This window comes from Aythya fuligula, chromosome 2 (genome assembly GCF_009819795.1).
Source record: "Aythya fuligula isolate bAytFul2 chromosome 2, bAytFul2.pri, whole genome shotgun sequence".
NCBI classification, from domain to species: domain Eukaryota; kingdom Metazoa; phylum Chordata; class Aves; order Anseriformes; family Anatidae; genus Aythya; species Aythya fuligula.
Window position 1 is genome coordinate 157,582,455 of NC_045560.1, and position 24,818 is coordinate 157,607,272.

Consider the following 24,818-nt stretch of genomic DNA (forward strand, 5'->3'; position numbering starts at 1 on the left):
CTAACAGTTTTTATTAGATGCAAAAAATAAACAAAATCTAATTTACTTTTCACTACTGAACTTGTTTCCCTTTTGCAACAGTGCCGAGCTAAGATGCTGAGATGGCATCGGTCCAGGCACTCGTACCACGAGTCTGGAATTAGCAGGTCACTGCATTTCGCTTTCCTGTCGCTGCAGAGGAATGCTAACTGAGCAAAAACCTTACTATTAATAAAGTAGACCGTTAAATAGGAGAGGCTTTCAGTTCCTTGTAAATTCATTTCAAAAGTAAAGCAATCTCTAATCTTTCTTCCATGTTGTCTGACATTGCTCTGTCATAAGTCATCTCTTCTGATTCATCTTCAAATTAGAAAGAGGAGATATGAAATCCAGATCTGCTTATCCTGCTTTTCTAATTTAAGTGGTTTGATAGAAAGTAGAGAGCCCTTGTAAAAGGATGTATCTTTTGTTTTCCCAGCCGATAGAATACCTTAGACAGTTAATGCCAGTACTAGTTTTGCTGTGTATCCTGAAGTATCCTCTGCTCTTGTCCTTGCAAAAAGAGTGAATTATGCATGAATTAGTACACTCATCCCCTCCACTGACCTTTTTTGTTCCCTTCACTTGGAAGCTGAACTCTTTCTGGTTTTCTTCCTCCAAATTATTGTAAATGAGGTTGTCAGTAAGGCAAAGCCTTGACTGTGCCTCATGTCACTGCCACCATTCTGCTGGCCTTGATCCCGGACTCAGGCCAGCTTTACCATTGACTTTTGGAGTCTTGTAGTGTAAATCAGATGCTGTGAGGATTCCTGGCTCCTCTCTAGTGTTGAATTAGGCATAGCTGCTTGGCAGAGAGCAAGCGCATCAAGGATGTGCCTGTCTGGTTCCTTCTGGGGTTCCTCAGGCTCCCTCCAGTTCTCCTCCCATGGGTGTCAGAGGCTCATCTCTGAGCTAGGATTGTGTGAAAGAATACAACTTCCTGTCAAAAAAGTTTTGAGGAGCTCTTCTTGATAATACCTAAGAGAGAAGGGATCAGGGAAGGGGATGTGTAACTGAGGGAGAACATGGTAAATCACTGATGGGAGGGCAAGTAGTGATCGTGATAGAAGACAAAAAGTATGTACTGAAAATTAGGCAGTTTCTTGACTAGGGAGATGATAAAAAGGAAAGCTTTGGATGTCTATGACCTGTTAAGTGTAACCCAGACTTGACAGCTGTGGGTTAGAAAAAAGCCTTCCCTGTTGAATGCTCTGGATGAAATCTGGGTTATATATTGCCATTGGACGGCCTCTGTTCCCACATCTCTTTCCTTGCAATTGTTGCTTGTACAGTAGCCTCAGCCTGTCAAATACTACCTTATAATTCATTTGTCGTTGCTACCTGTGAAAAATTTTGATCTGAGACAGGAATATATCTCAAGGACATGTCATTTCTTGATATTGTTTTGAAAGGGGACAGCCACAGAAAATACTGGGGACTGTTATGGAAGGAAGAAAGAAAGGAGAGAAGGAAGGATAGAGAGGAAAGGAAGGATAGAGAAGGAAGGAAAGAAGGAGGGAGGGAGGGAGAGAGGGAGGGAGGGAGGGAGGGAGGGAGGGAGGAAGGAAGAGAGGAAGGAAGAGAGGAAGGAAGAGAGGAAGGAAGGAAGGAAGGAAGGAAGGAAGGAAGGAAGGAAGGAAGGAAGGAAGGAAGGAAGGAAGGAAGGAAGGAAGGAAGGAAGGAAGGAAGGAAGGAAGGAAGGGACTTCTCATATATCACTCATTTTATGTCAACTGAGGCTCTTCTGTCAGAGGGATTAAGGAGTCCCTTGTGTTAAGGGATTTTTCTTGGCTCAGTCATTTCAGAAAGTCTTGGATGTCAGTTTTTTTGCCCAGTATTGTAGTCCAAGCACTAATGTGAATCACCCCTTCTGTGAGTGGCTGATTTTATGACTGTTCACCAGGAACAGTGTTGTTTGCATAGTTCAAGGAATTTGAAATTGGATTCTTAACCTGTGGACAATATTTAGCCCCTGCGGGTGCTTGGGAGGTCAAAAAACTATTTCCCTTACTGAGGGTGAATAATCAAGCAGTCTTCCCATATCTGTTTCATTTCCTGCTTAATTCAGAGGTGTTTGATCTCCTGTTCTCCTGGTCATATCATGCAGACTGCAGCAAGTGAGAGTAGAATCATTTTCTGGAGAAAATAGAAATAATGTCTTGTGTTTCTGTGCTCCCCATGCGTGGGATCAGTATGCACAGTGGCTCTTCTTTGCTAGGTAAAGATTTCCTGTCTTGGCTATATAGACATTGAGTTAAAGGGAGCTGCTCTGAAACTGTCCCTAAAATTGGGGAAATGCTCAAGTTCTTGCTTCTAGAAATAACACAAGTTAGAGAAGGGTTAAAGCACAAGATTTACAGTCAAGTAAAACCTTGTATGGTGATTATCCTGTAACAGAGCAGCTGTGAGGCAGGAATTGTAGGTTTATCAGAGTAGTGGAGCCACCTTGTCTGCACAACATGCAGTGAGACATCCCTTACCTTGTGTGTTGAAGGCCAGAAACCATATTCCTTTTCAGAGCTCTTCTCCAAGAGCTGCTTTCTGAGTTCTAAAGTTATTTCTTCTGCTGCTGTTTCTTAAGCTTATTGTACTGGCAGCCCTGTCAGCCTTGAGTAATGAGAAAAATTGATTGCTTACTTCTTTAGAATGGCCCTTTACATCTTTGTTGGCATGTACTGTGTGTCCCCCTACACTTGCCTTTTGTCAGGGCACAGGCCTCTTAATCTTTTCTCATGTAGATATTTGTTTCCCAAATCCATTTTTGCTCTTTCCATTGCGATTCTCTAAGTTCCATCAGTATAACCTGCCTTTTTTATTATTATTATTATTTATTTTTTTTGCAAAGACAAAGAATCCCAAGGCTGACAGCTAGCTAAAGAACAAAACTACTGCCAGGTTTTGATATTTTTGACCAAAGACCATCATCTGCTTGCTGCCAGGGCTGGGTCTCCTATGAGGTTAAGTCTTTGCCCTGCTAGATAAAGCTGTGGATACTTTTAATGTGTGCCCATGTTGTCACGTGGCATAGTAGTTTTACTTGGATCAGTCCTGCTGAGTAATACTATCACGCCATGGTCATCATGCAATAAGTAAGCATCATGCTCCCATACTACAATGTAATGATCTTCCCTTCATATTAGTTGTTCATGATGAGTGCTGTCATGTATGCAACAAATAAATCAGGATAAATCAATAGGAAAAATGCATTCTTCATCTGCCAGCCAACAGGGTTAGTCTTTTGTCCCAAGCAATACAAATCATGGATTCATTGATCATAGATAATCCATAATGAAGAGCTGTTAAGTCATCACAGTGTTGTTATATAACAAATCATCATTTTATTTCCCATCACATGGCACCGTAACGTGATGTTTCTTAGGTCCTATGAGATTTCCTGGTAGCTTTTAAGAATGCCTCCTACAAAATGGGCACACAGAAAGGTGGCTGAAGTGTGAATTCTTCTATGAATTCAGCTCACGGCAGGTAGAATTAAGGGCAATGTCACAGGAAAACCACTTATCTTTCCCTGAGTTTTCTTTTAAAATTTCGGTCTAGATATGATTTTTTTTTAATGGAACTTTTTTTGAATTTAATATTTCAAAGGCTAAGCAGAGCTCTGAAAGTGAAATTAGAGTAAGTTATAGTCTTATGACCCATTGCCGTCTGCCTCCTGAGAAAAAAAGATTATGCATTAAATGTCAAGCAACATTTCCATAACATTTGTAAGGGATGAATATTGTTGAAAAGGCATCTGCAAGATGAATCACAAAGAAAGCAGAAAGTCAGGCCATACTCTTAGCTGCTGTAAGACATAATTCAGAATAATTCGGATTTACAGCAGCTGAATATTTGGCATAATACTATTTTAATCATCTGAGTTGGAAGTGTGATGTGGACAGTGATGCTCTGAAATTTGTTTATGCTGGAAGCAATAGTGAAGTCCACTAGGACGCCTTGACTCAGAAGAGTTGAACAGTTTGTCCATGTTGAGAAACTCAGGACATGGGGCTAGGGAAGACTGAATCCAACATAAAGAAGCAGGAGCTCTGAAGGTTCCCCCCATAGTTAGGGAATATTGCATTGGTGTTGTGGGTAGCAAATTCAGACTGATATAGTGCCTGTTTAAAGCAGAGTGTCTGCATAATCCCTTGGAGCAGGTTTTGAAGCCGATAGATTGAAGTGTTACCTGTCACTAGTGAAAATTAGAATTTATCTCTTCAGCAGCATCCTTTGCAAAGCAAAATCCACATCTAATCTTGAATCCAGATCCAAATCATTGTCAATATGATGCTGCAGTTCTTTTCAAGAATGGAAAACCCTATGCAAATTTAGATCTCTGGTTCAAACCAATACTTAGAGGTCAAATCCATTCTCAGATGTGGTTGACAGGTTTCCTATTTGCATTTTGGTAATAATAATGTACATATCTGTATGTATTAAGAGTGTGATGGGTGACCAGGTAGTTCCAGAAAAGCGAGTTCTTTGGTACAGACCTTCTCTATCAGCCTCTATTGACTGTCCTGATTTTGGGCAATCAAACTGCAGACTGCTACTTGATTGACTTCCTTTACCAAGCCATGCATCGGGCATCTTGTGTTTGCTGATCCTTTTGTGGAAGATGCATCTAGAGCGGCACGTTATGGAGCAAACCTCAACTTTCCATTTGGCTTTTCTACACCTTCAATTTTTTTTACTGCACTTACTATTTAGCCAGTTATATTAATGCACCATTGCAAATGATAGCAATGAAAGATTTCACTTACTTCAGTATAATGAGCCAGATATCAGGGAGCTGGGAGAGAAGTGGAATACAAACGTCTGTTTGGCAGTTTGGTTGAGGGTTGTCTTTGGCTGCTGGTTCTTTTCTTAATAGTGCTTTAAAATTATTGCCTTTGTTGGACATTAAAGTTGAGTTTATCCTACATAAAATTACAGCATATCTACATTATATCTGACCCTTACCTTACAAGGAAGCCTCATAATGCTTAGTTTAGTTGAAAAGATTTTATGCCATTTAACGGCTCCCTGAGGGATATCACATTGATTAAAAACACCACCGAGAAACACATCTGAGTCTGAAAAGGTTGTAGAAATATTTGCAATCATAGTATCATTATGATTACAAAAATAACCCATCACTTCAGTATGTGGTCACTGCAGCAGAACTGATGTAACAGTCCTTGAAAAATTCTTTAGGGTGTTACATCCTGATGTTCATACCCGTGTCCAGGCTCCAGCTTTCTTCAGGTAAAACTTTCACTGAGGCCTGAGAGTGGTACCTGTATAACCAGCAAGTAAACATAAAAGTCTTGATCATATATCAGAAAATGGTAAGCAAGTCCCATGAAGTACTGTAAACCATGTGTCACAATATCTGTCTTGTAATTTATTGTGTTACCTGTTTATGTTTGTTAGTGAATAGCTTGAGGTTTTCTATTCAGAAAATCCTGAAGCTCAACTTGTTGCTCAGTCTGTGCATAGCTCTACTATTATTTGTTAGATAGAAGCTCACAAAGGAAATCTCCTGGTACTCTTGGTGCCAAATACATAGGACAACAGACAGCCTAAAATCTCCATTGCTGCTGAAATTGTTTGGGATGCTTTTAGTGAGAGAGCTGAAGGGCTGAATAGCCCATAGAAACAGAGCTACCTTCTAATTTCTAGAGCCATCAACCATAGAAAAGATGGAGGTTCATGCAACAGTACTAACACTGCAGGAAGTTTTTGGTCCTGTGAATTACTAAGTGGCTTGAATCTTAAAGGAGTCTCTCAAGAATAAAGTTATTTGCAATACTTGCTAAAGATAGAAGCAACTGCAGTTCTTTTCAAAGCATTCAGATGGGCAGATCACACAAGAAAACTGAAATTTTTCTGTTCATAAAGATGATCAGAGTTACATATCAGCTCCTGTGATGCTTATTGTTGTGGAATTATAGGGACCATCAGCTACAGGGTAAGGGAGCAACAGCAAAAGGTCAGTCTTCACATCAGCTCTATGCTTGTCTGCTTTAGTCACTTGAAACCGTGACATGTCCCCACCTGTTGGTGTCTTCCATGTGCTCTGGAAGTCCAAGTGTCTGTAGCCTGAGTACTGACAGCCAATGTGACAAACCAGCCTCTGCTGCAACTGTTCCCCTTCCCTCTGGCAACCCACAGTGAATGTATTCTGTCTCCCCTCCTTGGGAAACGCCACCCTTGTGGTGTAGTGACGTAGAGTGGGAAGGGCGCGAAAGGGGGAGTGAGGTATCTGCATCCTTCCTCCCCACCTCAAGTTTTATGCATGATTGCACCATCGGCTAGTAGTCCCTCCTGTAGAAACTGTGTGTCACCTGTTTTGGTAGCGTGAGTGTTGCAAAGCATCTTCCTGCTTCCCTGTGCCAGGGGCTCAGGAGACGTCTAGCCACAAGTATGCATGTGCTGGAGAAGTCTTCTGAAGCCCCATGGGATCAGGAGGCTGAATTAGCATCCCATGTGGGAGCAGGGGAGGCTGAAGTGGAGCTCAATTCTCTTTTCCTCTCCCTTAACAGGGCATCCCTTTGGAGCTCCTGCGTGGTCCTGCCTCTCCTGGCTCTCACCTGGATGTCTGCAGTTCTGGCAATCACAGATCGGCGGTCGGCGCTCTTCCAGATCCTTTTTGCTGTCTTTGACTCATTGGAGGGCTTTGTCATCGTGATGGTTCATTGTATCCTTAGGAGGGAGGTGAGCAGAATGACTCGTTCTCTTTCATATAACCAACAAAGTTCCTACAGAAAATGTCTGAAAAATGCCCACTCAGCCTGGTAGCTTTTCTAATCCTATGAGCTTTTGCCTTCATGTAGGCAGTGGCCAAACAAATGACCATGACATTATCAGTCAGAAGATGGGAGGCAAGAAAGAATGAATCAGTGGTTGTTATGCCAAGTGTCCTGTAGAGTAGAATTTGGGGGACACTCTTAGATTCACTTTTTTCTAGCTCAAATGCCAGGTTTTGCTTGCTAAACACCAAAAATCTCTTTAATGTTTTCATAAATGACTTGGATAAAGGAGTGAAAGTTGTTCTGAGTAAGTTTGCAGATGATAATAAACTAGGAGGTGGTGTTGATTCCCTTGAAGGTATAGAGGCCTTGCAAAGAGATTATGACAAATTAGAGCTGGGCAATCACCAACAAGATAAAGTTTAACAAGAGCAAGTTCTGGATTTTGCACCTGGGAAGGGGCAACCCTGGTTATATGTTCAAACTGGGTGATGAGAGGCTGAAGACCAACCCCAAAGAGAGGGATTTGGGGGGTTTGGTTTGTGGCAAGCTGAATCTTATGAATCTTATCTTGATGAATCTTATCTTGATGAATCTTATCTTACATAAAGCTATTAGAGAGTGTCCAAAGGAGGGCTACAAAGATGGTGAAGAGTCTGGAGGGGAAGACGTATGAGGAGCAGCTGAGGTGCCTTGGTTTGTTCAGCCCAGGGCAGAGCAGGCCAAGGGGAGGCCTCATGGCGGCCTGCAGCTCCCTCATGAGGGGAGTGGAGGGGCAGGCGCTGAGCTCTGCTCTCTGGGGACAGCAACAGAACCCAAGGGAACGGCATGGAGCTGGGACAGGGGAGGGTCAGGCTGGGGGTTAGGGAAAGGTTCTGCTCTCAGAGGTGGTTGGGCACTGGGACAGGCTGCCCAGGGCTGTGGTCATGGCACTGAGCTGCTGGACTTCAAGGAATGTTTGGACAATGCTCTCAGACATAGGGTCTGATTTTTGGGTGGTCCTGTGTAGAACCAGGACTCAGTGGTCCTTGTGGGTCCCTTTCAACTCAGAATATTCTATGATTCTGTGAAAATTAATATTTCCAGGCTGTTTACACCTCTCCCTCCCCAATATGGATTATTAAGAAAACCAATTTTGCTTATTTGATTTTGAGAGGGGCAACCTGCACCAAGGTTTACGGCATGATTGTATGTTGGCATTAGCACATAGACATTTGAGCTAGAAAGTAATGTTAGCGGTAATCAAGTGAGGAAATTGAGTAAATTCTCTCCAGCCTCCCTGTGGAGATTTAAAATGGTAAATTATATCAAGGAAGAAAAGGAAAAATCTTTTATGTTTCTTTTATTCTTTTCATCCTACTGAGCGGATAGACTATTAATAACAGAGACAGGAAGCCCTTTTTTTCAGTATTCATTTTATCTTCTTACAGCTCCTTTAAATTAAGTAAAACAGATTAATTCCTTATGTCAGGCCAATGAAATCAATGGAATTACAACACTGGCTTGGCTGAGACTCCTTCTTCTAATTGCGTTATGAATATGGGCCTGCATTTAGCTCCCATTGCAGTCACTGGCATTATTTTTTTCCATTGATTTCAGTGAGTTTTGGATCAGATATATAGTACAGCTGGTGGTGGATCATAACCAAAAATTGTAGACCCTAATATAACAATTTATGCAATAGCATCCATCATAAAAAATATTGTGATCTACCAAGTGCTATATTTTCATTTGTTGTTGTTTTTAGCAGAATTTAATACATTTGGTTCTTCTGTCTGTTTCTGACTTGTGCAAATCCATTTGCTCCTGCAGGTCCAGGATGCTGTGAAGTGCCGAGTCGTAGATCGTCAGGAAGAGGGCAATGGAGACTCTGGGGGGTCATTTCAGAATGGACATGCTCAACTAATGGTAGGGAAAACTACCATCTAGTCTGTTACTAAGGGACCTATGGGTGTCTTTTACATGTAACTGATAAACAGAGGGCTCTGTCCATCATATATTTTGCAATCATCACTCCTTTTTCCTTTAAACCTGCGCTTGAACAATCATAGTGTAGGCTCTTTCACACAAGGCTTGTTTCTTTTCATTGTAACATTCAGGGGCTCCAGCTTACTGGGTTTTGCAGACATCCTGGGGAGATCTTTCCTTTCCCAGAAAACACAAAAGGCAAATATATCTCCTAAGTCTCCCAGACCTTTTCATCTTCATCATACTGCCTCATCCTAGCTGGAGCTAGGAAGCAATTTTTTTTAATGCTGATTTAATCACAGTGTGTTGGATCATAGTCATTATTATAAAGATACTGTCTCAAGCACACTTGTTTACATTGCTTCACTGGGAATATAGTTTAAGCACTGTAAACCCTGCTCTTGTTGTGTAAATCCTTTACAAACAATCTAGATAAGACAGTAGGATAAACGATGGGGAATTGTCTTGCATTTGCTCTGGTGTTGTGATGTGTATGACATAGGAGGCATTTAATTTCTGAAACTGAAGTAACAACATCAGGACAATCACTTATAAGATTCAAGCAAGTTCTTAAAACATCTATTTAATATTAGACCTATATCACGACCTCAGGAATTTTTGCCAGTCACTCCTGTGCTAAGCCAGGTAGATTGTGCTTGGGTGCAAGGTCTCATTTCAGTCCAAAGCACAATCTTGAAGTCAAGACATCAAGGCATATGCTATTCTACCACATCTCATATTTAAAAACAGGTGCCTCATTTCTAATTTAAATACGTATTCTTCTAATTTTCACACATTTATTCTGACTATGCTTATTTACGTGTAATTACAAAGGCCCTTGTGTGCCTCATACTTAAGCTCCTTCAATAACAGACAATAATCATATCCAGTCCCAGTCTTCCTTGCAGTAAGTTAACACACTATTTTATTCTCTTTCTGTAAGACATTTGCCGTCAAATTATTTCTGTAACACTTTTCCACATGTCCTTCAAACTCTCAGTATCCTTTCAGATTGTGGACACTATATTTGCTATTCTATTGTTAGCATCCCAAGAGCTATATTCTGAAGTGTCAGATTTTTCTCCCTCTGTATACCTCTGCTTTCATTTATTATCAACCATCTTGCAAAATTCTGTCAGCTACAAGTTTTTAGCTATGAGATTACATTTACTTCTGAACTGTTGATAGACGTGTTGAGAAGTAGAGAGCTTACAATCAGTTTCTTTACATCCAAGCACAAAGAGCTCCCAAATCCAGACATGAATGATGACTCCTTGCTGATATTTTAGAGGGGTACAATGTTATTTTATAGTCACTGAATTGTGCTGTAACCAAAGAAATCAAAGTCTTTGAAGGACAGAATTTTTGTTGTTACCTTTTCCACTAATCTCAAAATCTTCTCGATGTATTAAAAGAAGCTTAGCTGAGCAAACTGTTTTCCACAAAATCTTGTTGACATTTATTAAATATAAACCTATCATTTGTTTATTTATTTATTGATGGAACTAGCACAGGTTGTTCAATTGCATTTTTTCCTGAAACTCCTATCATCAAAATGTGATTACATTTTTCTTTGTCATCACACTTGCCCATTTTAACATGAACCTGATATTATTTCTCTTCTATTCCTTTCAAATTTATTTGATATTCTAAACAATTTGCTAGTAAATTAGCATAAGTAAGGTTAACATAATTACTCATAATTCCAAAAACTCTTGATTATCAACCTGCTAATACTAAAGTGTTTATCCCAGGGCAATGGGGATGTTATTTTACACACTCTTCTTAGTATGAAATTGGAATGCATTTCAGCACATTAGTACAATTATTTTAAATGCCTTCTTTCTGAAATGATACTAGAAATAATTAGTGAACTCTTCTACCTTTTGCTATTCTGTGGTCTTCCCAGCACACAAAATTCTTTAAAGTGTTATCTACTATAAGCTTTCGAAAAGGAGTTAATTCATACTGAGAGAAAGAAAGAGTTTCATTTGCCTGTACAGACCACAACCAAAGTTAATCAGCCTTTGTTCCTAGAGGGACCGTTAATTTTATATTTTAAGATATTTCAGAGTTTCAGAAGATATTTAAGAGTTTAAGAAGCAGAGACATGTTTCCATTTCATGTGATTTTGTGATAAATCACAAGAAATTACAGTAAGTATGGAGCACTATCAGCAGCATCTGTAGACCTTTTTAACTGGTGGAGGAGAATCCACTTGGACTAAATGTGGGGAGATAAGTCCAAGGCAGATCAGGCCAGGAATCTGTCCCCAGTTTATTTGAAATATGCATAAACATCTTCCAGGGAAATATATGAATTTGGTAGCTCAGGAATTAGCTGAAGAATTCAGCTGGAAAGCAGTGTTACAGTGCCTGAGGTTCAAGACCCACAGGTGGAAAAAAAGTAGTCTGTTTGATGTTTCAAAGACTAACTGAAATGTCTCTCCTCCGCTTTTCTGGCAGTAATTATGTCTGGCTCATGAAGTAAAATGTCTTTTGCATTTTCTAGATGCCTTTCTTTTCCCCATCACCTCCTTTTGACCGCGTCTTCTGTGTTCTCTGTCTTTCAGACCGATTTTGAGAAGGACGTGGATATGGCTTGTAGATCAGGTGAGCACATCACAGGTGAGAATCAACAAGTGACCTGGTTTGGGGATTGAACTAGGCCATTTTTTTTCCCTTTCTACTTTATTTGTGTATGTCTTAGTGGCTTGCATGGGCGTGTGTGGGCTACCCTTACTCTCAACCCTGGCCAAAAGAAAGCAGCTCCCCTAATTCTCCCCTATGCTTGGCTTAACCTATTCCCCTCCAGCTCTCTTGGTCTTCTAGCTAAGGTCAAACCTTGCTCTGAAGTATTATATCTTACCTATGGTCCCTGTGACACAGTGCAGAGAAGAGAATCAAGGAAGAAGAGATTGGTTGCATCTCTTCCTGCTGTGATCCTTCTTTGCTGTAGTAAGCCCTGTCCAAAGCCAGCCTCAGACAGCTGTGTGCTCAGGAGGTGTCTTTAAGCAGGTCTGGACTTTGGAGAGCCTTCCCAACATACTCCCCGGCCCCATGCACATCTCTGGTGCAGTAGTAAGCTGCTTGTTCATATGGAGGCGGGTCAGGTCTTTCTTTGCTTCCACTTTTCTCCTGTGTGTTCAGTCACACACGCTCTTTCTGACTTCTTATGCATGGGCCAACTGTCCCTGTCCCATTAAGTCCCTTTTCTCCCATGCCCCTGAGGGTGTCTGCATCTTCTAAAGTCTCCTTTGCTGCCTGTTTGTCTCTGCAGATTTTGTCTTTTCCTGATCCTGGCATGCCTGACCATTTGGCTGGGATTTATTGTTTGATTTTTTCCCTTTTTGTAGATATTTAGGTTTTCATTTACCTTCCCACACTTGTCCCCTTCCCCAAGCAAGAGAAATGCCAGCTCGCTTGGCACTTGCATATAATTCACATCTTCCAAACCAGGATCTCTCCAAGCCAAGGACAGTAAATACTATGTGTGCAGTTCCCATCATGGGAAAATTTCTCTCTCTTTCTCTGTATTACTCTTTCTCATTCTCTTTCCTTCTCATTCTCTCATTTTCTCCCTCACTCTTTACATCTGTCTACCTGTCCCTTCCATTTATCTTTATCTAATCTATCATTTCTTTATCTGCTTCTAATGTGTTTATCTATCTTGCATCTCTCTCTCTCTCTATCTTGCAATCACTTATTTATCACTGTCCTCAGCTGTCTGTCTTGCGGTACCTGTTGTTTATGTATTTCTATCTCTGTCAACATTTATCTCTGTCGCTGTGTTTCTGTGTAGTGTCTATCACTGTCACTATCATTTATCTATCTAATATCTATCTATATCTTATCTGTCTTCTTCAGTCCTTCTCTCTGCCTCACTCCCTCTCCTTACGCCTATCACAGCCACAGTATATTTATCTCACTTATCCCTGTGATATCTTATTTCATGGTCTCTTTCTGTCCATTTATCTCTTTTCAGGGTCGCTCCATTTTTTTTCTCTCTGTTTCTCTGTCTCATACTCTATAATTGTATTTCTCGCTGACTCCATCATCTCGTTTGTCTTTCTCCTTCCTTTCTGACACTGAAGACCTCAGTTCAAAAATACCATCTGCAAAAGACATGCACGTGAGACCAGGTCTGACTTGAATGCATGCTCAGCAAACATGCATACTCAACCAGCTACGTAGCCAGCAGCCCACTTTGTGCTGACAGCCAAGGCAGACCCGAGACTTCTGCAATCAGGAGCTGTTCTGTATCTATCACCAAGTTTCTTGCTTCTAAATTGAGTTTTCCAAAGGAAAGGCAGAAGACCCTGGATCAGCAGCTCTTTAACAGCCTAGCCCTCCCGTCCTTAGTTTGCTCCTTTACAACTTATTTTTTGTTTGTTGCTGTCTGCCTGAGGAGATAAACATCCCCTGGTAAAGTGCCATTAGTCTGCACCAAGCTAATTAATAATAGTCACCATTTTGGAGACCTTTCTGTACAGTATATCAGTGGTCTTCCTATGCATTCTGCTTTTTTGAATAATAATAAAAAAATTATCCATTGTTTCCTGGCCATGACTTGTCCTGGAAGCACCAGCTCTCGTGCTATGAAAGTTTGGAGATACACCTGATACTGCTCATAACATGGATCCACTGGTAGGATTTGGTCTCTAGCCCAATGTTGAAGGTTCACTGCTTCATGCTTGGAGATAGGTAAGAGCAAACCTCTCCAAACCTGCTTCATGCAGCTGATGTGAGCAAGGAGAGTCTAAATCACTGAACCTTACTGACACATCCTAGCTAAAGGCCTGATTTCAGTAACACCTTCCTGCACCCTATGGTATGAATACATTATAATTCTCTAATTTGTCCTAGTGTGCCCTCTAGCCATGTCAAGATAACCGTGGCTGCCATAGGTATGCCCTGTGTGTGTAGATTTCGAAGCTTTTTAAAAGTTCCTGTATTCCACTTGGTCTTTTCCTCAACCTGCCTTGCCTGCTCTGTAATTTTTGAGGGCTTCTGTGCTCCTCCAGCATCCACCAGCATAAGCTGGCAGAAAAATAGGTATGACCCCAGTCCCATGGGATTCCTCTGCTGTGTGTCAGGTCACCCCAAAGGCCTTTGTCTCTGCTCCACAAGAAAAAAAATTGTAAAAGGTCCTTTTTTTTTTTTTTTTTTTCTTTTTTTTTTTTTTTTTATGAGATGGGAGAAAGGGGAACAAAAATTTATATCTCCTTTCCTGTGCTGAAACTCTGGGTAAGTATCCTTCAGTGCCACGCCACTTTGTCCCTGCCCCATAGTCAGTGTTTTCTATCCCCTGCAGACATCAAGGCTGATGCCATAATCTTCTTAAGGTCTTTGCTGCAGCCTCAAATCAACCGAGCAATAGGTCCTTGTGCCCATAATGAAGCAATTGTTTTGTTGTAGACTGTGTGGTGTGGGAATGAGTGTCTGTGTGTCCTGTATATAGCTCCTAATCGGCATGTTCACCTTATCCTCAGATTAAAGCATTCCCCTCCTCTTTAGGAATATTCATGGAACTCCGTTTTGTCCCCTATGCAAATTGAGAAATACTAAATGATTATCTCTCACTAAGGCTTGGCATGATTATTAGAACATAAGCTTTATGGAGAGCTTGTCAGAAATTGATAAGAAAATATGATGTGTTTTAAAATACCAAATCCTGAAACCATCCATTGGAAAAGATCAACCTGAAGTAGTTTAGCAAATTTTTAAAATAATAATATATATTAAGAAAAAAAAAAAAAAGAGCTGTAGATAATGTTGCATTTCAACTATTTTCTGATTCAAAACCATTTTTTTTTCATGAAATCAAGCTTCTACATGAAACAATCTGCTCAGCCATAGGCTAGTAACATGTTATGTATATGCTACATGTGCTAAATAACTATATACATGTAATTGCTTTTTGAGATAGTGTTATCAGTATGATTATATGTGCTGGTGTACTTTGGAGTTTAGGCCATGACTGGGTTGGGAAATTCTCAGCACAGAGAATTCTCTTAAAATGAGGGATCTTTTTTCCTGCCTAGTTTTAGTTTTGCCTTCAGCATCCTGGACTAAAAGAAAAAACAACAACAGCAACAAAGAACAGTATTAAATTGTTTGGCCTTTGTAGTCTGTTTCTGAGAGGTCCAAGGGAACATGCTAGCATGGTGTGACTGTGGTTGGTGTATTGATGTGTTAAAAAAAAAGGCTAAGGTGAGGTGCTAAGGATATTTGTCTGTCTCCCTAGTGCTGAATAAAGACATCACCGCCTGCAGGACCTCAACCATCACAGGAACGCTGAAGCGCCCATCACTACAGGATGAGGAGAAATTGAAACTCAATCACCAGAAAGGGTCCTCAAACTTTAACAGTCTTCCAGCCAACGTCTCCAAGATGCATCTGCAGGGCTCCCCGCACTACCTGGGGGCCATCAACCTGAACGAGTTCAGCAATCACAGTCTCACCCTGAAGAAGGACAAGAACCAGCCGCCCAAATCTATCTACATCTGTGATGGGGACATCTTCAAGAAGTTGGACTCAGAACTCTCCCGGGCCCAAGAACAAACGCTGGACACCAGCTATGTCATTCTGCCTACCAACACGTCTACCTTACGGGCCAAACCACCCAAGGACGAGAGCAAATACAGCATCAATATTGACCAGATGCCCCAGACAAGGCTGATCCACCTCAGTATGGCTACTGACCCAGGCTTTGTCGTCAAGAGTCCTCCACGGGAGCCTGTGACCATGACTTGCAGTGAGGTGCAGGGTTCCTCCATGATACAACAGCAGCAGCAGCTGCCCCCACAGAATATCTCCAACGAGTCACAGATTCCCAACAGCCTGTGTGACACAGGAGACTCAGGGAACTCAGGTGTGGTGTCCAAGAGTGAGACCGTCTCCACCCTCTCCATGAGCTCCTTGGAGGTGAGCATATCAATCCCTGTGTTGTTCCCAGCCAATGGTGATGCCATGTCCTTAATGTTGGCCACATCAGATGTTTCAAGAGAGGAGTCCCAGGGCAAATGCAGTCCCCTTTTTAGTTCCAGTATTACATTACTCTGAGGGAACCCCAGCAGGTGATATCATTTTGTAATTTAATTTTTAAAATCCCTCATTGCTTACAAAGCCACTGTCTTTTGCCCTACAGGCAATGCAAAGTCAAATCAAAACTTTGGCTTGTCAAAAACGGTTAAGTTTAATGCAAGGCACATGGCTTGCATTACCTTTTCTCCTTCTATCCTCTTCCTCTGCTTCCCATTTTAGTGGCTGCAGTCATGATACAGTTTGAGAAAATCCTCGTGGTTGCAAATGTAAAATGTCCTTAAGGCATGCCCCACAAATCTCTTAGCACCAAAGAGATGTCGGGGGTTTTACATAAGTTACCCCTCCTTCTGACCTGTGGTAACTCAGGACATAAATTAGCAGTTCCCCCTAGTCTGTACCTCTTACACTGATGTCTGTCTGTCTCAGCTTTTGTACTTCTCACCACTTGAACCTTTATTTGCATGTTATTAGAGAGCAAGTCTTGGCCACTGCTGCCCAAATTTCAGTCTCTACTGACTGATGGTCAAAAGCTCTACTAGATCAGATGGCTGAGCATCTCTGTTTGCTTCCCATTCTATGAATCACCTGCAATTACCTAATTCAGAGGCTTGAATTAGCCAAAAATCTATGCTCAGCCCTCCTTGGGGCTCTGTGGTTTTGTGAGGGATCCCTCTAATGGCACTTCACATCAGGAACAGACAGAGAAACATATGTGGTGGAAAAAGGAAAAAGAGAAAGAACCTCTCTGTTTTATCTACTGTGTGGTTCAGTCTGTGCCCAGCATTATCAATCCCTTACTAACCATCGCACACCTCTCTTTTTCTTTTGAATCCCCAGAGACGGAAATCCCGGTATGCAGAGCTAGATTTTGAGGTGAGTACATCCTTTTCTGAGTGTGTTCCTTGATGGGTAGTGTAAGAAAGAGAAATGCCTTTTTTTTTTTTTTGCCTGGCATCTTTGCAGAAGTACAGACTTTGCCAAAGAGTTGCTTCAGGGGGTTGAAAATGGTGGGTTGAAAGAGCTGTGCTGGCTGCCTAGTAAGGCTTACCCTGTGCAGCTAAACCAAAGGGTGATTTATATTGGTTCATGCTTAAATTATGGAGCAGATGCTTCTGTGTAAACATTTGTAAATCAAGATCCTGTGTCAGGGTGCACAAGGCCTGTAGCTTCTCTTCCGTGAACAAACTGCTTGTGGAAAGCTGATAAGGTCCTACAGGTGGCTGTGCCACGTTCCCGTTTGGGAAGCACAAGTACATCTTTTGCTTAGTGACCTAAAATGCCTTGTCTTTTGTGCCAAAGCTCTGCTGCTTAACAGAAAGGCAGGTAATGTGTTCGCATTGTCACAACACCTCATCAAACCTGGTCTTTCACACCTATTAATGAACCTCACAGAATCTGCCTGGGAGGAACAAGTATCTGTATTGTACATAGGGACGTGTCTGACCTCATATCTGAGGCACAAAGTGGAAAGCTTTGAAAGAGCCAGTGCTCCACAAAGGGTCTTGTGGCTACTGGGAGCTGTTGAACACCTCCTAAGTCAGATCATGGCATCTGTGACTGCAGAGCCATGCTTTCCCTTCAAAGCTGCTGTCTTATTCCAAAATAAGCTACATTAAGGGACCATGAGGAGTTGCCTCTAATGTTGGAACCACTTCAGAGCCCAGGGCTGTGAGTTTGGTGTGAAACTGAGGCACAGTGAGTACATCTGAGCTGATTCTTCATGTTGGTCACAAACCACATAAGCCACCAATTATTGAGCACTTGACAAAGCACAAGCAAACAACCTTCACTGTGCTCTTACATGCAAAGGAAAACCCTTCTAAAACTTGGTCCTACGTCTCCTTCAGAGCAGTTGAAGGTAGAAGTGAGATGCAGAACGATGAAAATACAATGAAAAAGCAAATTGCAAAGCAGTTTCTGTTATAACTTCTTTGGCCTAAATCCTACACATTCAGATAAGCTCTGAATATATTTGCCAAGGAGGCATGCTCTGAACAGAGTGGGGGCATGGCATCAGTGATCAGTTAAGAAAGGTCAGCAAAACTTCCTTGATCAAGCTGGTAGACCAGTGCCAGTCAAGCACAAATTTTGCAGCATAGCCAGTTGGCAGGCGCAGGTTTGGGGCAACCATAAGGTCAAAAATTGTCCCATCTTATCCTGAAATTAAAGGCAGCATTACACGGAGTCCTCAGTGAAGTTTGAAGCTTTTTTAGGCAGGACAGATTTCACCTACAGGGAGACAGATTTAGGTTTTAATAATACATGTAACTTTGGGGGGAAGAAATTATGGTTTTGTACAGCTGGATAAGATTTGCTGACGTGTGGCCCTTGTGTTTCCTTCAGAAAATCATGCACACAAGAAAACGTCACCAAGACATGTTCCAAGACCTGAACAGAAAACTCCAGCACGCAGAGAAGGAGAAGGAGTCTCCAACAACGGACAGCAAGGTTAGTCACATACATACCCAGCACCATCACCTCCTGGAGCCATCTAGTGCCAGCAGGAGCACAGGAAAGTTTGGGAGCCCTCACTCAATGCCTTACCTTGAGCTTATGTTCGTGCACATTGCAACAATGACACATGCTCTACACAGTACTCAGAGAGCCACAGCAGAGTAGGCAGCAACCCAGGTGGAGAAAGTCTGTCCTTGTGTCCATTCACATATGGGGTCTGTGTTTCCTTGTCTTTGTCTGCTCCCCATGTTTGTGTCTGTCCTTTGCCACATGCCTCCACTCACAGCTAGGAACTGGAAACAAGAACAGCCTTGGAGAAATTGAGGTGGAAAGAGGAAAGGGCAAAATGCAGGGGTAGCAGGAATCATAGGACCATTCAGGTTGGAAAAGACCTCTAAGATCATCTAGTCCAACCTTTACCCTAGTGCTGATGTCCACCACTAAACAATGCTACTGAGTTCTACATCTACACCTTTCCTGAAGACCTCCAGGGATGGTGACTCCACTACTTCCCTGGGCAGCCTGTTCCAATGCTGCACAACATTTTCAGCAAAGACATTTCTCCTATTATCCTACCTAAACCTTCCCTGATACAACTCGAGGCGATTTCCCCTCATCTTATCACTTGGTGCTTGGGAGAAGAGCTCGATCCCCACCTCGCTGTAGCCTCCTTTAAGATAATTATGGAACAGAATTTTATGTCCCTGCAGGGGCCAAGGAGGCAGTGACGCGCATAGCTGTTCAGGAAAGCAAAGTCAGATCCAGGAAGCACAGTCACCTGCAGAATGGTCAAGGAGGTGCTGGTGGGGCTTATTTGGACGGGACAGGCTTAGAGACAAAACCAGAGTGCGGAGGGTGGCTGAGAAAGAGATTTAGTTTGATTCTTTGTGGAAGCAGAGCACTGCAGAGCCTTTGGTCTGAATTCAGAACTCACAACATAGCTGCGCCGAGCTCTGCAGACGTGGTCCCAGCAAATCCTATTTTTATTGAGCGTGGCAAGGTGTCATTATGGGCTGCCCAGTGTTACAGAATAAGTGGAATACCGAATCTAGCGGAGAGGCTCAGATCAAAGAAGCCTGTGTTGGCCTAAAATCCCAACGCATTTCACTGAGTTTCAGCTCTGAGCTTTTTTTTTTTTTTTTTTATTTAGGTATGCCACAGCTGTAAGAATCAGAAATGCCTAAGTACCATGTAAAAGCTAATCTATGGTATGTTTGCAGGAGAGTTTTATAGATTGAGATGTTTTGGGCATTTCAGAGATATATCTAAATCTATCTAGAATTAAAGTTGCCAGAGTCAGCATCAAAGGGCTTTGAACTGCTGGAAAGAAGCTGTGAAGGTGGCCTCTGCATATTGACTGAGCCTTTTTCAAGTTGTGAATTTCCCTTGGATGTTATCTGGGAGGGGGAGCTTGCAGTATGGGCAAGTAAGTAGTAGGTATGGATTTAGTAACATCCAAGGTGTTACAAAGGAAAAGAAATATATTTCTTCACCCCTTTTTCTGCCATTTGCTGCGGGGGACCACACTGGAAATCAGGTCCCATCTTCAGCTTGCCCTGAGAAGGCAAACCGGGGTTATCAGGGATTAAAGTAACGACAAAAGAAATGTTTCTCTTTTATGCGTGTTTAGGTTATAAAACGATGGAGTATTTCTTCTGGTGGAAGTGATAAAACTAACGCTAGCGTAAGTCTGGCTTTCATTTTGTATTGAAGAGCATTGTAGACCAGTCCCAAACCTTTTCCTAACGCATGACTCCAAACACATCCCTTCACCAGTAGGAAACTCCTTGCCTTGTAGGCATGAACAAGGTCAGAAGGCTCCTGGAATACCCTTGCACTCTTTCATGCGTAGAGCAGAAGGGATCTTTACTGGGTCTAGTCCATCTGCCTGCATTCCTGTATCTTTGATTCCACTTTTAAATAAGCAACCACAAAGTCAAGCCACCAAGCCTCTCTCCAACCCTGGCGGTTTCCCAGCCTCTCCTGGCAGCATGTCCCGTTGTCCTAAGCCCTTTCCCAGACACGATGCTTTTCCTAATCTTCTTGCAATTCATCTCTCCTCCTTCAACTCCAAGGTCAGAAAGCTGCCGCTGAGACTTGAACTAAATGTCTACATAGAAGAAAGACTTCCTTTGCGAATTCCTAGGAATGGTGCTGACCCTGTTTAGGGTTTGGTTTGTGTTGTTTTGTTTTTTGTTTTTATTTTGATTTAAATGTTAGTACTTTCTGGCCAAAACTGATCATCCCATCATGCTAGATACATAGTTCATTTCAGATTAATTGTTACATTGTTAAATTAGAATAAACAGAGGAATGGGAGAACAAGGAACAACAAATCTATCTCTTTAGGAAGGGGGATTGAAAACTCAGCCATCATGCATATTTACTGTTGAGGATTTCTCTAGCTTAAGTTGTAAAACATGATTTTTCAGCAAAGATCTGAAGGTTTGTACCGGCACATATACTCTTCCTCTCCAAGTACTCTGACATGTTTAAACTTTGGATAAGTGTTACTGCAGTGTACACTTCAAAGGTAAAGAAGACTGCCCTTTACCCACCATCCCAGAGCAGTTACTGGCAGAGCTGGAAACATCGTCAGGGGTTCCTGCATGTTTGAGCTGTTTGGCTTTTCTCCTTTACAAGATCCGTTTCTGAAGGGCATTACTGAGCTGAGAATGACCCAAGCCCTATCAAAGACAGCCTTGACTTGTTCCTCTGGGCTTGTCTCTCATCCTACAGACATAGAGGCAGGCTTGGGGAAGAATTCTGCTTTCCCCTCACCCAGCAGCCAGGGAATCCTTTGCTTACACCTCTCTTCTCCCTTGCATGGAGGCCACAGGGGTGGAAGATCTGTTTCCTACAGTGAGAAGGCAAAAAGGGATGCAGAAGGCTCTGCTCTTCTGGGTGATGTTGGGCAACACCAGCCCTGGTGCCAGGTACAGCTCCAAGAGGAACAGCCTTACACCATTGGAGCATCCTGCTCCAGGGCCAGGCAGGAGCTAAAAAAGCTGTCCTGGTAAAAGCTTGCACAGCCTACTCCAATCACCAAGGAGGCTTTTTTGGCTGTAATCAGAGGCCTTAATCCAGCAAAGTGCTGAAGCACACATGGGCTGCAAAGCACCCTGCAGTGCTGCCATGAGCCATCACACGTGGCCCTACAAGTCAGCAGAGGTCTGGAGCCCAATCCACACCCCACCGAGATTAGGGGTGTCCCCACAGCCTGTCATCATCCTACTGTGAGCAGTGCTGCCAGGATGGTGTGTCAGAGGTAGGCAATTAGGAGAATGGGAGTAGTGCCAGGCCATATTTAACGCGCTCCCAGGGAACACTGTGGCACCAGTGTTTGCTGCAGTCAATTTTGCTGCAAACCAAAGCACAGTGCTAATGCTGAGCTGACTTTGAGCCTCAGAGCACAGTAACACAGTAAAGTCCTTCTCTGAACAGCAAACATGGATTTTCCTGTTTGATTTTTTCAATTTATTCCATATTCCATGGACTTTCTAATATGAACCCCAACTATAAAATTGCTCCCATTGGAAGCACGCTCAGCTATCCCTGATTAAAATTGCCCAACCCAAAATTGTCCTTGTTCAAAGCATTCAGGACCACACATCTACCTAACTTTAAGCCTAGACCAGCACACGGGTGTGGGTCTCACACATTTGTGTCATTAAGAATTAATCAGGGATGTAGAATATTACCCAAATCTAACTTTTCAGTGCTAGCGAATAACAAAAATAAAGTATTAGTAGACTGACATACAGCAAGATCTGACAACTGCAAGTCGAAAAATCAATTTTTAATGCACTGATAGACCTCTATATGACCTTATCATGGGTTACAGTAGATTTTGTCTCGCTTGCAGTCTTCAAGATCAGATGAGACAAAGAAGATGGGGAGGATTTGGGGAAAATCTGCCCTAATTCAAAGGGAAGGTACAAGGTTGTTGGCAGGACTCCTTTGCTCCTGTTATGCTGGACTTTGGGACAGGTTATGTCTGTCCCCCAAAAGGGATTTGACTCAGGGACATCTGGGTTTGTTTTGCTCATCCAGACAGCTGCTTTGGGACCAGCCTGTGTGTGACAGTTGCACACTGTTCCCCTCTCAGTTTATCCCAGATGAAACCGAGAACTGGTATGGACCCTGAGCCAAGAACCAATATGTTGAAACATCTGAGAGGTCTGAATAGTTGTCCTGTAGACAGCTAATTTGTAGCCAGGAAACACAGAGGGAATCAAAGGCTTGGAGACAACCAAAGTGGGATTTGCATCAGAAAAAAATAATAATAATAATAACAAAACAGCCACCCACACGACACATTCTAAGTAATTAAAATAATTCAAAGTGCTCTCAGCATCTGGGATCCACCAAGCCTTCATTTTTAACACCATAGTGAGTCTTAAAAGTAGTCCTGATTATTAATCCTATTTTCTTGCTACTCTGCTGGATGCCAAAGCGAGTGCTGGTGGGATGGGTGCATCCCACAGGTTGCTCCACGAGCTGGGTCCTCTGCTCTCCCCTCAGTCAGGGCTGAGACTCAGCCAGCCTGAATTCATCCAGGCCCTGAGTACTGCAGGTATCTCTGTAGCAGCTTTAAGGCACGTTTTGCTGCCCAAACGGATGCGTGTTGAAGTGTTAGGTTGGTGCTGAGTCAGACAGCAGAGTTCCTCCTAGTCATTCCCAGCACCTTGAGTCATGCTTTAGCCACCTGATTGCTCAAAACAGAATAATCTCATGGCTGGAAACCTTGCTGCAAGTTTGTTTCTCAGTTTAAAAATCTGTCTTTTGCCTGTCTCAAGCATTCAATTGTTTCCCTACTTCCCCGTACGTATGCATATTTCCCAAGGTCTGTATTCATTCAGCCAAGAACCATCCACATCAAAGCAGGACGGTGGCTTCTTTCAAGCTCCTTTGTACCACCCGGGAAAGATTTTTCTGCCCAGATCTATATTGTCAGGGTAAAACATCTCCAACGCTTCTCCTCCCTGCGAGTTAATTGCTAAAGAGATTCCAGCGCCTGGGCTGGATGTCAAGAAGGGTCCCCATGCTCTGCAGCTGCATGGTATGAAAGTGAAGGCTTTGCAGCCTTTAAGGTAAGCCAGGGCTTTGTTTCTTCTGTGCTTAACACCAGCTTTGAAAGCATTGGAAGTGACACTCCTGCCTTCCCCCTCGGCAGGAGCCCTTTAATCCAGTTCCATTAGAGAAGTTTGAATCACATACATATTCCTCTCTCCTTGCCAGCATCTGGCTTTGCATTCGTTTCAAACAGCAGCTCTTTATTTGTGCAGAGGTCAACGAAAGCTGTGCTGTGCAGAGCTCTCCACATTTCTCTGCTTTGACTGTTCTTATTAGCTGCTCACTACGCCCAGCTCCCTATGGCTTGAATGGCTTCTGCTTTGGCTACAGCCCTGTCCTGGACCTCACATAAAGGTGCTGGACTCATTCCTTAATTCAGCTCTAAGCTCAGCTCTGAAATTCAAGTCCCATCTCTCCAAACCCAGTGGAAAATAAACTTTTTTTTTCTGCCATTCTCTGACTTTCCCCTGATTTCTGTTATGCCGCTTCTGCCCTGATTACTCACTTTCCTCTTCTTGGGTAGAGATTTTTCTACGCTTTCCCCTTCAGACACCTGCAGGATGTGCCCATCCCACCAGCTCTTGCTCTGGCATCTAACAGAGGAGCCAGAACAAAGGACTATTGATCAGTGCCGTAGCTCATTGCTAGTCGGGGCTGCGTGCCTCCCTGGCAGACTCTGCTGCTTGACACAATTCATCTCCTTGCTGTCTGGATACCTGGGATTCTTCACACTGGCTCAGAAGCCAGCAGCTCTGGGAAAATACAGCTTCTCTCCATGGGAAGCTCTTTGTGTAGTCTGAGGTTGTAGTGGTGGTCAAACACAGGCTTTTTCTTGCTGAGGAATTAGAAAACTGGGAGCCTGTGTCCTTCTGCAAGGGAAGCTCCACTTACTGGTGGGGTGTCTCCTCTGGGCCATGTGTTTAATTCTCTCTGCACTTTTTAAAGGCTTCGGTAATTGACAACTATTAAAAGACAAATTAGAGTAACTGTTACAGGGAGGAATGCTACATAAAGTAGAATAATTACTACAATAAATTCCGCTATGAAAACTGTGACAAACTTTAATTCATTCATCCATAAACCATCTGTCAGCTGCCCACTGTCCCACACGCCATCACTCAGCAGTTCACCTTCTCCTGTAGATCACCTGATAACCCATGTCCCAGCTATCAAGCATCAAAATTTCTCAAAAAGGCATTTTATTCCCAGTATCTTCTGTGCTGACAGCCAGTTTCTGCCTTGTCTTTTGATGCTAACCCGGTATCATCAGCTCCAAAACCGCTCAGTGCCCACCAACAGGTTCAAGACAGATCAAGCAAAGGACTCTGTAAGGAATCAATCACGCTTTGGGTGCTCTTGGTCACCTCGTGGCATCAATGGTTGTTGGCAGTTTGGGAACACCCTTGTGTCCGTGTCCACCAGCAGACTCCTCAGTAGAACATAAAAATTGTGCAGAAAAGGATGGTGTGTTCACTGGGTAGATTAATGGTGAGAATACCTTGAACAGCTTGTTCCTTATGCT

The 24,818-nt window shown here is 42.7% G+C and overlaps 1 protein-coding gene across 9 annotated transcripts in view; it reads left to right on the forward strand.

Moving 5' to 3' along the window:
* The window catches only part of ADGRB1 (adhesion G protein-coupled receptor B1), a 256,252-nt gene that overhangs the window by 224,946 nt on the left and 6,488 nt on the right, over window positions 1–24,818 (forward strand). For 5 of the 9 annotated variants that reach the window (XM_032182289.1, XM_032182294.1, XM_032182290.1 and 2 more), the window contains 7 exons: window positions 6,546–6,717; window positions 8,565–8,660; window positions 11,293–11,347; window positions 14,967–15,646; window positions 16,604–16,639; window positions 18,110–18,214; window positions 19,851–19,904. In XM_032182289.1, the coding sequence (XP_032038180.1) occupies window positions 6,546–6,717; window positions 8,565–8,660; window positions 11,293–11,347; window positions 14,967–15,646; window positions 16,604–16,639; window positions 18,110–18,214; window positions 19,851–19,904 (1,198 nt within the window). The remainder of the gene's footprint in view (window positions 1–6,545; window positions 6,718–8,564; window positions 8,661–11,292; window positions 11,348–14,966; window positions 15,647–16,603; window positions 16,640–18,109; window positions 18,215–19,850; window positions 19,905–24,818) is intronic. The other 4 variants (XM_032182292.1, XM_032182296.1, XM_032182293.1 and 1 more) reach the window with 3 other exon arrangements.